Raw genomic sequence first — 16315 nt, forward strand, 5'->3', positions numbered from 1 at the left:
GAGTTCTGGAGGCTGGAAGAATGAGCTCAGGATGTCTGATGGTTGGGTTTCTGCCTTAAAGATTGCTGCTTTCTGACAGTGTCCTCACGTGGTGGAGAAAGAGCATGATTTTGGGAATTTGACACCAAAAGCAAAAGTGAAATTAGATCAAACCGAAGAGTTTCTGAACAGTAAAGTGTAAAGACAACTTATAGAAAGGGAGAAAATATTTGTAAATAACATATCTAACCATTCAGTATCCATTGCATTTTACTGTCTGCTGTGTGCTTGGAATGTAGGACTAAAACAGGATTCCTGTGTTCAGAGAAGTTTCTGCTAACCTGGATGACACATATGCACACAGTTTTCTTTACTAAAGGACAACCTGCTGAGCAAGTTGGTTCATTTATTCTTGTTTGAATCCAGTCTATGATGTTTATTGAAAGGCACCTTCAAGAATCTTATAGATTTAAAGGAGAGCATATTTCTGCAGCTTTATAAAATAAGAACTTGCATTTTTGTGGAAATCTTCTGCCCTTCATTCCACTGTCTCAAACTTTACCCTTTATCACTTATGGGGTCAGAAACAACAGCTTATTTAATAGATGAGAGGGGGAAAGACTGATCACATGTGTGTGTGATTTCTCCCTCCTTGGGGACTCTTTTTTTTTTTTTTTTAATAAATCTTTTTGTTCATATTATTACAAATGTTCCTCATTTTTTTCTCCTCCATTGCTCCCCTCCACCAGGTTCCCACCCCATCCTCTGCCCTTTCCCCACCCCGCACTGTCCTCATCCATAGGTGCACAGTTTTTGTTCAGGCTCTTCCCGTACCCACTCCCCCACTCCTCTTTTACCCGAGAATAGTCAGTCCACTACCCTTCCATACCTCTGATTCTATTATATTCACCAGTTAATATTGTTCATCAGGTTTTTTAATTCCCTTGGCTTTTAGTTTCACTTGTTGATAGTTACGTATTTGTTGATCCTAATTTTTATCTATCTTCTTCCTCTTCCTAAAGAACCCCTTTCAGCAATTCATACAATTCTGGTTTGGCGGTGATGAAATCCTTTAGCTTTTTTTTATTTGTGAAGCTCTTTATCTGGCCTTCGATTCTGAGTAATAGCTTTGCTGGGTAGAGTATTTTTGGCTGAACGTTCTTGCTATTCATCACCTTGAATATTTCTTGCCATTCCCATCTGGCCTGCATGGTTTCTGTTGAGAAATCAGCTGACAATCGTATGGGTCCTCCTTTATAGGTAACTACCTGTTTTCTCTTGCTGCTTTTAATATTATCTCTTTGTCTTTTGCTCTTGGAATTTTAATTATGATGTGTCTTGGTGTGGTCCTCTTTGGATTCCTTTTGTTTGGGGTTCTGTGTGCTTCCTGGACTTGTAAATCTAATTCTTTCACCAGGTGGGGGAAATTTTCTGTCACTATTTCTTTCAGTATGTTTTCGATATCTTGCTCTCTCTCTTCTTCTGGGACCCCCATAATTCTGATGTTGGTTCGCTTGAAGTTGTCCCAGAGGTTTCTTACACTATCTTCAACTTTCTGGATTCTCTTGTCTTCTTGCTTCTGTGGAGGAGTGTCCTCTGGCTCTTTGTGTTCCAAATCTTTGACTTGATTCTTGCTATCTTCCATTCTGCTTTTAGGACTCTGTATAATATTTTTTATTTCAGACAATGTATTCTTTATTTCTAGTTGATCCTTTTCATATCCTCATAGGTCTCATTTATTTTATCGGTCTTTTCTAGGAAATTCTTGAAAAACCTTATGTGTGGTTTTGAACTCTATATCCAGTTGCTTCTTTTCCTCCATTTCTTTTGTTTGTGATCTGTTTCCTTGTCTCGGCATTTTCACAGCTTCCCTGAGTTGGTAGGGTGGCTTTGTGTGCTAAGGTGTCCTATATGGTTCAGTGAGTCAGCCTCCCAGTTACCTGAAGTGGACAGTCTTGGTGTAGCCCTTTGTGGGCTGTGTGTACAGTCTTGTAGTTAAACCTTGCTTGTTGCCAAAACCGGTTTGGCTCAGTGGATAGAGCGTCGGCTTGGGGACTGAAGGGTCCCGGGTTCAATTTTGGTCAAGGGCATGTACCTTGGTTGCGGGCACATCCCCAGTAGGGGGTGTGCAAGAGGCAGCTGATCAATGACTCTCTCTCATCAATGTTTCTAACTCTCTATCTCTCTCCCTTTCTCTCTGTAAAAAATCAATAAAATATATATTTTAAACCTTGCTTGTTGTTGTATCATTGGGAAGAGTTGATCTCCAAGCCAATTGGCCATGAGGATCAGAAGTGTCTCAGCTAGGAGGGTTTCTGTATTCCACTTGAATGGGGCGGAGTCTCGGGGTAGCACAGACAAGCTTTGTTGAATCCCGCATAATTGGTTGCAGGAGCACACACTTCTTTGGTATAGGCACAGACAAGCTTTAGATTCCTGTCTGTCACTCCCTAGGAGAGTCCCATTCACTGCGAACGAGAAAGCTAGCCACTGGAAGGGCTTCTGTGCTCTGCTTGGATGGGGTGGAGTTTCGGATGGTGCAGACAAGCTTTATGCAGCTCTTCCCTATGAAGGTCTGGTTTCTGAGTCCCGCAGTAATGGCCGATGGCTTCACAAACCTCCGAGAGATCTCTGCCCACTGCCTTACAGTCTGGCCTCTCCCTGTCTGGGGCCATCTATTAGCGCAATAGGGTGGTTCTGTTTTCCTCCCTAACAAGAAAGCTAGCTGCACATTAGCTGACTGCCCTTTCCGCGGGCAGGGAGTAAGCCAGTAGCAAACTCAGCCCATCCTCTCTGTGCTCCGCAAGCAAGCCGTCAGCGAAGTCGGATGGCCGCCTTTTCGTGTGCACAGTTCTCTGTACCTTCACAGTTTCTGAGGTTTAGCGTGCCTTCTCTCTTCTTCCTAGATGGTAGAGCCTCCTCTCAGCCAGCTGTCCAGCGCTTCAGGGCGATGTTTCCCGTTTTTCAGTTCTAAATTCAAATTTGTTGTGGTAGGCTGCATTCGGGTGTCTACCCTATGCCGCCATCTTGGTTTCTCTATTCCTTGGGGACTCTTAAGATCTTCCTGCTCGTGGAACATGTATTTCCTGTTATCTGCTTCTTGTGCATGTGGTCAATGACATTTCTTGGGCAGGACTTCTCTGTCCTACAACTGAAAGAGTATGCCAGTCTAATGCATGGGGACATGTGGGAAGTCTTGAACCCAAAGCCAACTCTCCAATCCAGCTTTACCTGTCACAAAAGTGTTCATTTTGATCTTTATCTGATACCCCTATTTCTCAATTGGTTCAGAACCTATGGGGACATAGAACACAATCTGATAAACAGAATATAGTTTGGGGAGGGCAAGGGTCTAAGTCTTCCTGGGAGAGTACTAAACTAAGGAGAAGATACTTGAGCTGGAAGGAGGAGTGGACATTTTCTACACAGCTAGAGGTAGGGAGAGAGACATGGCTAGACATGCCAGGAGCTATGATATGGTGGAAGAGAGTAAGGCACAAAGGGGTGAAAGAGCAAGCTGTGTTCTGAAAACCACAAGCAGTTTGGCATCCAGTGGGAGGAACATAGTTGCCAAAACAAGGCTCAACAGAAAGCTCTTGAAATTTTGATATTATTTTATTGTTAGTGGAAAAGAGAAAAAAAAATCCTTTTCCTTCTAAGTTCTCAGCTTGGATACATGTAACAAAACAAAAACAAAACAAAACATACACACACACAAGAAAAACACAACAACACCCCAAAACAAACTACCATGTTTCCCAGAAATTAAGACATCCTCTGAAAATAAGACCTATTTACAGGTTTCCTTCTGAGTGAAATATAAGGCATCCCCCCCAAAATAAGGCCCCCCCTAGGCTAAACATGAGAGATTTGGTCCACTGATTCTGAAAGAAATGGAGTCACAAGAAATTCACCAGGAAATTCAGGAATTGGATTGTTATGATGATGTTCCAGAAGATGGTGATATGATTGTCATTGAATAAATGAGTAAATTCTTGATACTGTAAAATTCACAGTTTGTCTGGTTTGTGTTGACAACTACTGTACTACTGTACCATATACAGGTAATAAATTTCCTTTATTTTCATTTAACAATAAATGTGTACTGTAATATTCTTCATCCCTTGAAAATAAGACCTAGTGCATCTTTGGGAGCAAAAATTAATATAAGACACTGTCTTATTTTAGGGTAAACAGGGTAGATTAAAAAGAGAAAACAAACAGAAATTTATTAACATGTATCGTCTCATTTACTGGGTTGGGCAAAAGTATGTTTACAGTTGTGAGTGTGAAACACAGAGTTTATTCTTGTATTATTATTATTATTATTATTAATTGTACCAGAGGCCTGGTACACAAAATTCATGCGGGGGGTAGGGGGGGTTGGGTGGATGTCCCTCAGCCCAGCCTGCACTCTCTCCAATCTGGGACCCCTTGAGGGATGTCTGACTGCCTGTGTAGGACCAATTGGGCAATCGGACATCCCTCTCACAACCAGGACTGCTGGCTCCCAACTGCTCAACCACTTAAAACTGAGGGACTATTTTGGGAGGAAGCTGTGAGAACTGAGAGGTTAGTGTAAGGATTCTCAGAAGTGGGAGGGAAGGTGAGTTCTACCGGTAAAGGGCTTGTTTAAATGGCAAGTTCAGTCCTCTGTTGATACAGGAAGGAAGGAAGAGAGTGTGAGGATTACAGACTTACATAGATTTACAAGTTTGGTATGGAGAGATTGGCTTCTATTTTCTCTGTAACAAAAAAGGAGAGGTTAACTGTATCTTCGAATATTAGCAATAACGGTGCCTTGTAAGCGACTTGTTTTATATGTGGATGGATGCCTTAACTCCCCAACTGTTCCACAGGTAGCTAAATTACCTATATCCCTGTGCACTGCGGTGAGAATAGAAACAATAGGTGCTTAATAAATACTCGATTTATTTTTATTCTAATGATGATAAGTAATTATGCCCTTAGGTCAAGGAAAAGGATAAGCTCTAATCAGGCCCCTATAACAGGCACCTGACAAGTGTGAGGGATAAGATTCGCAGAAGGCAAATGACAGCCCAAGAGAAGGACTCCCCCCCCCCCCCCCCCCCAGCTCCCTCCTTTCTGTCCGGGGCCCTAAGAGTTAAGAACAACGAGAGCTGGTGCCGCTGTTTCCTAGAGAGGCCGAGAAACGCCGCCGGCTCCTCCTCGCTCCGGTCTAGCGGTTTGCGAGTTTAGGACCCTGGGTTGGTGGGGTCAGGAGAGGGGCTCCTTCCTCCCGGACTTCTGGGCCTGCGGGGGGTGCAGGGCGCCTAGTGTGTAGCCCCAGAACAGTGAGTTCCTTGCGGGGGCGGGGGGTGGGTGAAGGGAGCAGAGGACCGCGGGCAGGAGTGGAAGGTGCACCGCGGGTCCCGCTGCCCGCGCCGGGGACGGAAGGCCCAGCGCTCCCTCTCCGGGGCCTCTGCGCCTGTTTCGCCCGTGGGGTCCCATAAGGACACTGGTCAGCGGGTGACGCTCTGGTCTCCTGGAACCTCACCTCGCAGGGCACCCCAGCGCATGGTTCAGGCAGGGGTTCTTCATTAGCCAAGCTTGGGCCAGTGCACTCAGGCCCCATCCTAATGCCCTATGGACGCTGGCAGGGAAGACTGGCCTGCTCTATGGAGTGACACCCTAAGGACAGCCTTTTAGTACCATTTATGGCTTTGAGTGTGCTGCCCTTTGAGGGAGCCAGGGCACCTGAGGACCCCTCTACTGTCAAAAGTGAGAGTTTCTTAGCAGGAGAAACGCTGGCACGGGTTGTGTTACCCAGGCTCTCACTTCCTTTATAAGGACTTTGATAGAAACATGTAGTAACGTAGAAAGCAAAACATACTACTCCATGTGAACCTTTTCTTTTTTTTCCTATTCAGCTTTCATTCCCCCACTCAAACACGGGATATTTATAATTGAGACTGGTTGCACCTTTTCTTATAACACATCCCTAATTGCTCAGGATGCTTAGGGAATTCCAGCTCCATTGGTATAAGGTCTAGGGATGTCCATCCGTTCTCATCCAGTGAATGCATTCTAAATAAAGGCCTTCTTTGAGGCTCATTTGTAGTTTGGGGTTATACACAGCTCTCTGATTCATTCTAGTTTACTGTAATAATAGCTGAGTGTGTGAGTCAGTGTCCAGCCTTGGGACTGAATCTGCTCTCCCACTCTCAGATTGTGTGGCCTTGGGAAAATTTCTTGATGTATTTTTTAACTCATCTATAAAATGCTGGTAATCGTCTATATGCCTGAGGGTTGTGAGAATTAAGTGGGAAATAGTATGTGTAAGCTATTCAGTTTACTTCACTAGTAGTAAACGTTTTCTCCTTTTTCATATGCACACCTTTGTATATCTTTTAGGCTTTCATTTCCCCCAAGTTATGTATTCTTTACATATTAACTTGGATGCCAAGTTCATAAGTTCATATATAACTGCCTTCTAGTGATAGATCACATTTTTTGGTCCCTTAAAGTAGGTCAGGGATTGTATTTGGCTGCAGAAGATAAAGTTGAGGTTGAAATGGATATTGGGATTATGATAGACTCAGAGGCAAGAAAGAAGTCTCTCATTAGCTTTCTTTTAATAGTTAGTGGTTATTGTTTAAAATTATCCTAGCCCTGCTTTGCACTAATTTCTTGTTACTGGTTAAAGAAATCCTAAATTTCTTTTGAAATTGACTTAAAAGGTTACAGTCTCTGTCAAGAACCAAGTTATTCTTTCTTAACTAAACAGGGTGCTTTCTCTTTAGCGGCTTCTTATACCTGCATATTGATTCTTGAAGTCTTATAATTGGTTCCTTTCCCCTGCCCCAATACAAAACAAAAACTTTGTTTTTTAATTAAAAGTGTTTCTAAGCTCTGAATGGACAATTAGTATTGTATTAATTCTATTTTTAAAGCCTGATCTTCATATTTTAATGTGAAAATTTAATTTAAAAAATTATTTCCTTGGAAAAGATATTAGCTGTTAATTCTAATCACTTGCATATGAGAAAGGATTTTCTGAAAGGACTTCTAAAGATCATATTTCTTATTTTCAGTGTTAGCAGACCATTCTATGCCTACAATTGTTATGTTACAATGACTGGGAAGGAAGGAAGAAGAATAAATTTTGACAAATACCTCCACACATGACCTGTTTCCTCCCACAGGATTTCTGACTGAGAACCTGGTGGTGATCATTGTGATGGAGCAAGAGAAAAACTTGGTCTCAGATTCTAAATGCTTCACCAAAAGGAAGAGTTTGCAAAGCTCTTTTACAGGTGAGGAATCAAGAAGATGATATGAATACTTTGGAAATGCATTATAAGATGTGCTATAGAGTGTGTAGAGAGAATAGGGCATTAGATGAGACAAACTGTGTTAACTTACAGCCTTAGTTTTCTCTTTAAGAAAAAGAAATGTCATATATATATATATATATATATATATATATATATATAATGAGATACTATATGCAAGGGTGCTGTTTTTAGTAAATAAACATTCATACCTTAGAGAAACTGTAGTTTCAGTTCCATATCACAATAAAGCAAACATCTCAATAAAGCAAATCATAATCTGGTGCAGGTATTTGCTGTCAATTTGAAAAAAATGAAACATCTGTGAAATATAGTAAAGCTAAACACATTAAAATGAGGTATGCCTATAGTATGTGTAGTGGCTATCACAGTTAATACTCAGATATTGTCTTGTTTTCATCTCAGATGGTGTCCTATTCAGTTTCTCCTCTACTCAGATCCCATTTTTTCTTTTAGGCCTTTAAGAATAAAACTAGTAAATTTATTTTTAATACATGCCTTGGCAATTGCTGACAACTATTCAAATACTTGATTAGTGTTGTTACTAAATATAAAAATTTCATTTGCTTCTGATGTTAAGTAAAACTAGCTTTAAAAACATTTTTTATATAAAATAATTTAGAAGGTTTTTGTTAATTCCTCTTTTCAATTGCAATTCAGAATTACTAGTCAGAGATTAGGAACTATATTTAAAATATTTGTTTATTTTTGCAGGAGATGAAAGTAAGAATAATTTAGAAACTACTCAACACAATAACCATAAGGCAGATAAAAAGAGAGCCTCAAAATGGTCTAAAAGAGATGGCCTGCAAAATTGTAAGCATGAGGATACAAAAGAAATACCACTGACAGGGTCCCAAGGAGATGAAACTCGGTGTAATAGTTTCTATAGGAATAATGGCAAGTTAGAGAATTGCGAAAATTCTATGGGAAAAGAGGAAGAAAAACCCAATGATGGGGGATGGGACCCAGGAGAACACGCCAGTGCCTTTGTCCAGCAGAATTCATCCTTCAGAGAAAAACCCTACAAATGTTCTGAATGTTGGAAAAGCTTCAATAACAGTTCTCATTTGCGTGCTCACCAACGGACCCATTCAGGAGAGAAACCTTATAAATGCTCTGAGTGTGGGAAATGCTTCAGTAACAGCTCTCACCTGATTCAACATCTGAGAACACACACAGGAGAGAAGCCCTACCAGTGTGGAGAATGTGGGAAAAACTTCAGCAATACTTCCCATCTTATTATCCATGAGAGGATTCACACAGGAGAGAAACCCTATAAATGTCCTGAGTGTGGTAAGAGTTTCAGCAGCAGCTCTCACCTGATTCAGCATCACAGATTACACACTGGTGAAAAACCATATGAATGTGCTGTTTGTGGGAAATGCTTCAGCCACAGTTACGTCCTAATAGAACATCAAAGGACTCACACCGGAGAAAAACCTTATCAATGCCCTGACTGTGGAAAGGGTTTTAGTCAGAGTTCCAGCCTGATTCGCCACCAGCGAACACATACAGGTGAGAAGCCCTACAAATGTAATGAGTGTGGAAAAAGCTTTGGTTGTAATTCTACTCTAATAAAGCATCAAAGAATACATACAGGAGAAAAACCCTACCGGTGTACGGAATGTGGGAAGAATTTCAGTCGAAGTTCAAACCTTATTGCACATCAGAAAACACACACAGGAGAAAAACCCTATGAAAATTCAGATTGTGAAGAAAGTTTGAGTCAGAACTGCAGTGTGATAGAAGAATGTCGGACCCACTCAGGAGATAAGCCATATAAATGTTGTGAATGTGGAAAGAGTTTTGGTCTCAGCTCCCATCTCATCAGACATCAGAGGACACATACGGGAGAAAAACCTTACAGGTGTTCTGAGTGCTGGAAAACTTTTAGTCAGAGTTCCACCCTGGTGATTCACCAAAGGACACACACAGGAGAGAAACCTTATAAATGTCCTGATTGCAATGAGTGCTTTAGTCAAAGCTTTAACCTTATCAGGCACCGGAGGACTCACATAGGAGAAAAACCTTACAAATGTACCGACTGTGAAAAATGCTTCAGCAGAAGTGCCTACCTCAGTCAGCATCGGAAAATTCACATAAAAAAATCTTTTCAGTCTCCTGAGGTTGAAGGTTTTCCTCCTGAATGGACTTGGAAAGACTGTTCAGGGGAACTGGCCATCATCTCGTCATTTTCAGTCCCAAATTCATCTTCCTCTTAAGTCCCAAAGTCCACTTTTCTTTTTGGGATCTTAAGGTGTTCTCTGATTATTGCACTACAAAGTGAAAAGTGTCCAGCATGGCTATGGGTAAACCTGAGGAGGGGCAGTGAAGGATTAAAAAAGACAGACAAAAGAATACAGTTGGGACCAGGTGGATCACTGCCTGGATGAGGAAACAGTGACACAGCCTATAAATCAAAGCTTTATTTTATAGTCAGGTCACACAAAGCAAAACAAGAAGAGTGGTCAACATGTTTACATGTTCTTTTGAGTTTCAAATTTATTTTGTTACTCAAGCCTTGTTTTGGCAGCACTTATTGCACCTCCCACAGCCCATTAGCTACTTAGGAACAAGGGAGGACCATAAGGCCAAGCTTAATTGTGCTAGGAGGGCTCTTCCCTCCAAGCTGGGACTTGTATGTGGCTCTGCCACAGGTCAGTCTGAGACCTGATCCTAGAGCCGCTTCCTACACAAAGTCTCTTTGGTTTGTTTGCCAAAACATCTAGAAAAGGTCAACTTCTTGGTTAAGAAAATGGGAAGATCTAGATCACTAACTAGGTCATTGAATCTGCCCAGTGAGAGATACTGCCATGGATGGAGAAAAAGAAGAAATTAGTTTTGATGTAAGATAAGATGGGTAGAGCTTTAAAAGAAAACCTAAAGTGTGCCCTGGCTGGTTTGGCTCAGTGGATACAGCATCAGCATGCAGACCGAAGGGTCCCAGGTTCGATTCCGGTCAAGGGCACATGCCTGGATTGCAGGCTTGATCCCCAATAGGGATTGTGCAGGAGGCAGCCAATTAATGATTTTCATCATTGATATTTCTCTCTATTTCTATTCCTCTCTGAAATCAATAAAAAATATATTAGAAAAAAAGAAAGAAAGAAAAAGAAAACCTAAAGTGTAACCCTGGAGTAAGCAAAATGACACCTGAGAGCCTGGAGCCAAGATGCCCATTGAATTGCCTTATTTTCTCTTTCCTGGTTGGATGGCAATAAATCATTACTAGTCTCAGGGATTTACCCAGAGAAAGATTTTTTTTGAACAAGTAATCTGATTTCCTGGTTGTTCTTTGGGTCTTAAGGAAAAAAAAGATTCATTTTTAAAAATGCATTTTCAATTGCTGAACATTAACTTCTGTAGTATTAGAACTGCACTAATATAATAGCCACTAGCTACATTTGTCTATTTAAGTTTATATAATTAAGATGAAATGAAATTTTAAATCCTGTTCCTTAGTCACACTGGCTAGTTGGATCATCTTGAAGTTGGCCTCAGACACCTGGGTGTCCTTAAGATCCAGTAAAATGGCACAATCCTTTTGTTATTGTTTATCCTGTGAACATGAAGAGCTTGACTAAGAGTGACTAGGCTGACAACGTAGCACATCAGTATTGTAATATGGCAGGCATTTGGGTAACTGCTGTCTTTTCTGTTGGCAAATTACCCTTCCTGTTATTCCCCTGTCTCTTTCATTTTGTGTTTGTTCTCTTTTACCTCTTTGACCCTAACCTCCTCTGCCTTGTTCAACTATATTCTAACCCCAAATTAGGTGGTTTTTTTTTCTTCTTTTTTTTTCTATAATTTATTTTGTTTCCCTTCCTCCCCTCTCCCATCTTTTCCTCCCAGTGAACTAGGAATCAAGCCAAGGCTATGGATGGTCCAAATGCTTAGTTATAAAAGATACAGGATTCTTTGCAATCATTACATAATGGTAATGTGGCCACTTATAAGCAGAGATAGTTTGTGGGTGCTAAGACAGCTAAGTTTCTGGTTTAACATTGCTTGACTGGTAAAACCAATAAATATCCTAGGATTTGACACAATGCGGGTTGAAGTGGATGCTTTAGTTAAAAAAAGGGACAGAATTAAAATTTTGAGCCGTGAATTAATGGTCACATTAAAAACGTATTAGTTGATTAGACAAATACAGGTGGAAGATTTTCTTTTAAATTGGTTTACTTTCTGATCATTAAAGTCAGAGTTGCTAAAATATACAAAGAAGTATAAAGAAGAAAACATATAAAAGTATGAAGACCAAAATAAAAATCACCTCAAATCATTTTCCTTTGAGATCACTTACCATGAAAGTTCTGGGATCTTTCCCAATAACCACTTTTCTAATATATTACTGAATGTTACACAACTTGTTATATGTTATTGTCTTTTTTCCTAATTCACATAATTTTTCAATTTACTTGTTTTAAATTATTATATGGTTTTTCTTGTTTCCTAAATACTGCACTGAATGATGTACCATAACAATTTAATTGTTTGATGTTAGATGTTTATATTATTCCCAGTTGTTTGCTATTAAAAATAACACTACAGTGAACAGGGTTTGTTTGTCTTTTAGTTGTTGTTTTGTTTTGGTATGGTGATTGTGATTGCTTCTGCTTTTTTGCTTTGTGTTGTTACACAAATCTTAGTGAACATCTCTATTCCCATAGAGTGAATTCCTAAAAATGAGGTTATTGAGTCAAAAGGCATAAAAGTTTTAAAGGCGTATTACTTAATTACTTTCCAGAAATGTTTATCAATTTAAATTACTCCAGTGAAATAATTTTGTTATAAACCTTTTGGAGAGGGTGGGAGAGAAAAAACGTAATTTAAAGTCAAATAACTTTAAATGCTTGAAACCTCTTTTAAGGCAGCTTGTTTGGACAACCTTCCCCCAGCCCATTCCTTCCCCTCTCTTGGGTTAGGGTCAGCTGAGTGACACTTTGGTTGAATCATTTTAAGAATTACTTGGGTATTTTCTTGGGCAGCACTGGGCACAATTCCAGTAAATGTCACCAGAAGCTTCTCTAAGAACTAGAGAAGTGATCTGAGGCTGAAAGGGCAGGACAGGACTGACTCCATTTAAAAAAAAATTATACTATTGATTTTACACAGAGATGAATTGAGAGGGATAGAGAGTTAGAAACATCGATAAGAGAGAAACATCAACCAGCTGCCTCCTGTACAACCCCCACTGGGGATGTGCCCGCAACCAAGGTACATGCCCTTGACCGGAATCGAACCCTGGACCTTTCAGTCCGCAGTCCGACGCTCTATCCACTGAGCCAAACCGGTTTCCGGCTCCATTTTGTTTTATATCCTCCATCTTGTGTAACCATGTCGCCGACATGACCCCTTTCTGAGAAAAACCACAAGAATGTTCCAGTTACTTAACCCACCCTTAGGAATGCACAGAGAAGTATCCTGCCATCTGTGCAACTGGACCCTAGCCGTCACCCAACCAATCAGAACCAGCCAACTCAGTGGTCCGAGTTCACCCCACCACTCAACCCTATAAAATTGCTGTACTTTCGGAAGTTGGGGCTCTCTGCATCTTGAGGCTGTGTCGGTAGGGGCAGAGAGCCCGGGCTTGAGTTTGAATAAAAGGCTCTTTGTTTTTGCATTGGACTCAGCTCCCTGGTGGTCTTTGGGGATCTCGAAATCTGGGCATAACAAGGCCAAAGGCCAGAAGTACTAAGAGGAAGAACAGTTGAGGAAAGTTTTTTTTTTTTTTTTTTGGGGGGGGGTTTCATATGATGCCCAGAAAAGTGTTCTGGCACCTGATTATTTTAGTAGCAGATACAACATAATATTTGGAGTGAAAATGATGACTGGTGCCATATTTCCTTAAATTCAGCAGTGTCTGGGGCAGGACTGTAAGGAAGACATAGGCCTCTCTCCCCAGAGGGTGATTGACTTTTGGCTTGTCCAAGGTCACAGAACTGGTTAGTGGCAGCCTGAACTTAAGTCTCCTGATTCCAGTCACCCAGCTTTCCTACCATACTATTGTCATTCATTCATTCGTTAACTACATTCTTATGGAGGATAAATTAAGTTCAAAGCATTGTGGTAGATATTGTGGATGATTTTGATTTATCAGACACAGATCCTTCCCCTCAAGGAACACAGGGACTAGTGGGATAAGAAGACTTAACCCTAAGTGTACCGTCAGAGCTTAGAACAATAAGATATGAATAAACCATTATGTGACTTGGTGAGGGTCAGTGGAGACTTGGTGGACAAGGTGACCATTCAGCTGTGCTCCAAACGGCAGAAAGGATTTGTACATGAGTTATAGTGTTTAAGGTTGGTAGTTCAGGGTGAGCTAAATTTAGGACTCACTAAATTCTAGGGAAGTTTCATCATTTTATAAGAAGGGCCATCTCTCACCCTGACTCTTGCACACTTTTGTTGTTCCCGTTAGTACGCTTATCCTGAACAAATTCATGTTTAACTTCCCCAGATACCTTACTGAGTCCCTCCTGGCCAGTGAAGGACTGTCTCCTGTTTCCATGGTTCCTGGTTCACCCACTCTCTCAGGCACTATGACACACCTCTCTTTGTTTTACTTCTTTGCCCCTGTTGTGTATTCGTTTGTTATGATTTCTAATGAACTTGTTTATGACTTAAGTGAAGTTGCTTTGACCCATGGGTGAATTGGTTTAAATCAGGGGTGCGGAAAGTTCGGCCCACCCTTGGACCTTATAAGACCCCTGAAATTATTTATTCTGGTTCTCCCAAGGGTTTGGTTAATTAAACGTTTGACCAAATATAGCAGGCTGATTTTTAAGTTGATAACTCTGTATGGCCTGCAAATGATGTTATAAATATCCGAATGGTGCTTGGTAGAAAAAAGGTTTTTCCCACTTCTGGTTTCAATTACGGAAGCTGTGCCAGGATGTCCTTGACACCTGCTGATGGGCATCACTGGGACCTTATCTATAAGAACCTGTGGAGAAAAACATCATGTGATACTGTTTCCTTGTGGTTTAAGACAGCATAAATTTATTAACTTACAGTTCTAGAAGTCCAAAACGGGCTAAAATCAACAGAGCTGCTTTCCTCGGGAGACTCTCGGGAACTCTTTTCAAACTCTTTTCACACGTTCCTTGGCTCCTAGCCCTCTTCCTGTAATTTCAAAGCCAACATGGTTAGGCCACATTTTTCTCATGGGGCAATCCCTGTGGTCCTCATCTTCTAAGTCCTTCTTTCCCTTGTAAGGACCCTTATGACTACACAGGGCCTCTCAGATAACTCCAAATGTGACAGATATTTAAACTTGAAATACCAAGAACTTAGGAGGATTTATTGAGTGTGTTTGGTTTGGACAAAGCTACTCTTTGCTGAACTAGCTAAATAGCTCTCCAGAGATCTCAAGACACTTGGTCCAGGTTGCGGTCAGGCTACCCTGGGTTGGCAGTGACAGTGGCGATAAACTGTGCAGCAGCGGCATCAGGAAGAGACCTATGTTCCTGCCTCGGTGAGGCTATTCTTAGTAGGCAATGGTGTATGCCGTGTACCGGTCCCTGGAATTACCTTAGGAGCATCCCACCTTGCCTGCCAACCGGTGCCATCGCCCGCTAGCTATTGGCCCCGGCTCTGCGAGGGACCTAAGCAGACAGTTGGCAGGAAGAACTGACTCTACCAAGAACAAACTTGGAGAAAAGTTATTATTTCGCTAAATCTGGACTCGCATCTCCCCTTTGTCTGGTACGGTAGTGAAATCTGCCATTGGTTTGTAATGTTATCCGTTTAAAAGACGGTATCCTATATGCCATTGGCTTGTGAAATGTTACTATTATACATTATAATCCCCACAGTGAACCTGAGATAAATATCTGGAAAAGACAATCTGAGTCTCTGAACCTAACCTGCCTCCTCCCCAGGTCTTTGATTTTGACAGAATGGGGGTAGGCACAGCAGTGTTCCTTTAGTCTGACACAGTGACAAGTCTTAGCTGACAGTTTGTGGTGAAGGAAGGGAACACCTGGCACAGCCTCTCTCCTTCAGGCAAACGCCTGCCTACTCGCTCTTCCATATTCTCGAAAGTCATGTCCTCCACTGCCTACACATACGTGGCACAAGACCAAAAAGTTGTATCGATCCATCTCCACAACCCCGGGGCCGGCAGGTTAGGAAGCGTTTAACAATAAATGCTCACAGAATGAATGGGAACGTCCCGGCTTTAGGCGGGAGAGCTCCAGGCAGGGATTTCCTCCACCTTCCCTGGGATAGGACATGAGCCGCTGGGGGGCTGAGGGAAGTACACGGACCAGGGTGGGGGGGAACCCTGGGCCGAGCCCCGCCTCCTGACCGGGCCAAGGCCGGGTCTTCCCCACCGCCCACTGCCCAGCTAGCCGATACCCACGCCCCCACCCCACACCACGCAACATCGCCCTAGCGCCTCTCGGGGCATCCCCGCGAGGGCCGCGCCGCCCGCGATTGGCCACACGCGGCATAGCGCCACCTCGGCCTACCGCGCGCGCGCGCCCTCATTGGACGGCGGCGGAGGTGGGCGGGGCCTGCGCGCGCGGGCGCGCTGGGCTGGGCGGGCCCGCTCCCCGGAGCCCCGCCCCCTGGTCCCTCGCGTGGGTCGGGATCTCGGGCCGCCGGGTGCGCCGGGCTCGGCGACAGGCGCGGGGCGCGCGGCGGTTGCTCTGGTGACGGCGCTCGCGCCGCGCGGGGGATGCTGGAGGGGACGCCGTAGGGAGTCGCCGCCGCCGCCTGGCGACCTGTATTCACTTGCGGAGACACGAGGTGGCGGCCTGGAAGGTTCGGAGGATCGGCGCCGCTGCCGAGGAGAAAGTGTCCAGGTAGGGGCCGCGCCCCTTTCCCGGGCGCCGCGGCCCGGAGCCCGAGTCCGCCGGTGGGGGGCGGCCCTGCCCGCAGGCTCCCCTCGGCCGCGGGCCGTGCGGGGCACCACCCCGGGGGAGGGTCGCCCGGGGGAGGGGAGAGGAGGGGCGGGTCGAGGACCCCGACTCCGCGCTCGCCCCGCCCTCGCCGGCGGAAGAGGT

The 16315-nt window shown here is 43.1% G+C and overlaps 1 protein-coding gene across 1 annotated transcript; it reads left to right on the forward strand.

The window, feature by feature from the left end:
• The first annotated feature begins 5180 nt into the window (after positions 1-5180).
• ZNF572 (zinc finger protein 572) lies at positions 5181-9719 on the forward strand. The gene is made up of 3 exons (XM_036437256.2): positions 5181-5294; positions 7146-7256; positions 8010-9719. Exons 2-3 carry the CDS (start codon positions 7181-7183, stop codon positions 9518-9520), a joined length of 1587 nt encoding a protein of 528 aa, XP_036293149.1. The 5' UTR covers positions 5181-5294; positions 7146-7180; the 3' UTR covers positions 9521-9719.
• Positions 9720-16315: the final 6596 nt, after the last annotated feature.

Source organism: Pipistrellus kuhlii, unplaced genomic scaffold (genome assembly GCF_014108245.1).
Source record: "Pipistrellus kuhlii isolate mPipKuh1 unplaced genomic scaffold, mPipKuh1.p scaffold_m20_p_14, whole genome shotgun sequence".
NCBI classification, from domain to species: Eukaryota; Metazoa; Chordata; class Mammalia; order Chiroptera; family Vespertilionidae; genus Pipistrellus; species Pipistrellus kuhlii.

Bases quoted from the DNA above. Each gene is read 5' to 3' on its own strand.
- ZNF572 (XM_036437256.2), top strand. From the start codon at position 7,181: ATGGAGCAAGAGAAAAACTTGGTCTCAGATTCTAAATGCTTCACCAAA. The intron at 7,257-8,009 runs GTGAGGAATCAA...TTATTTTTGCAG, and splicing joins TTTGCAAAGCTCTTTTACAG to GAGATGAAAGTAAGAATAAT.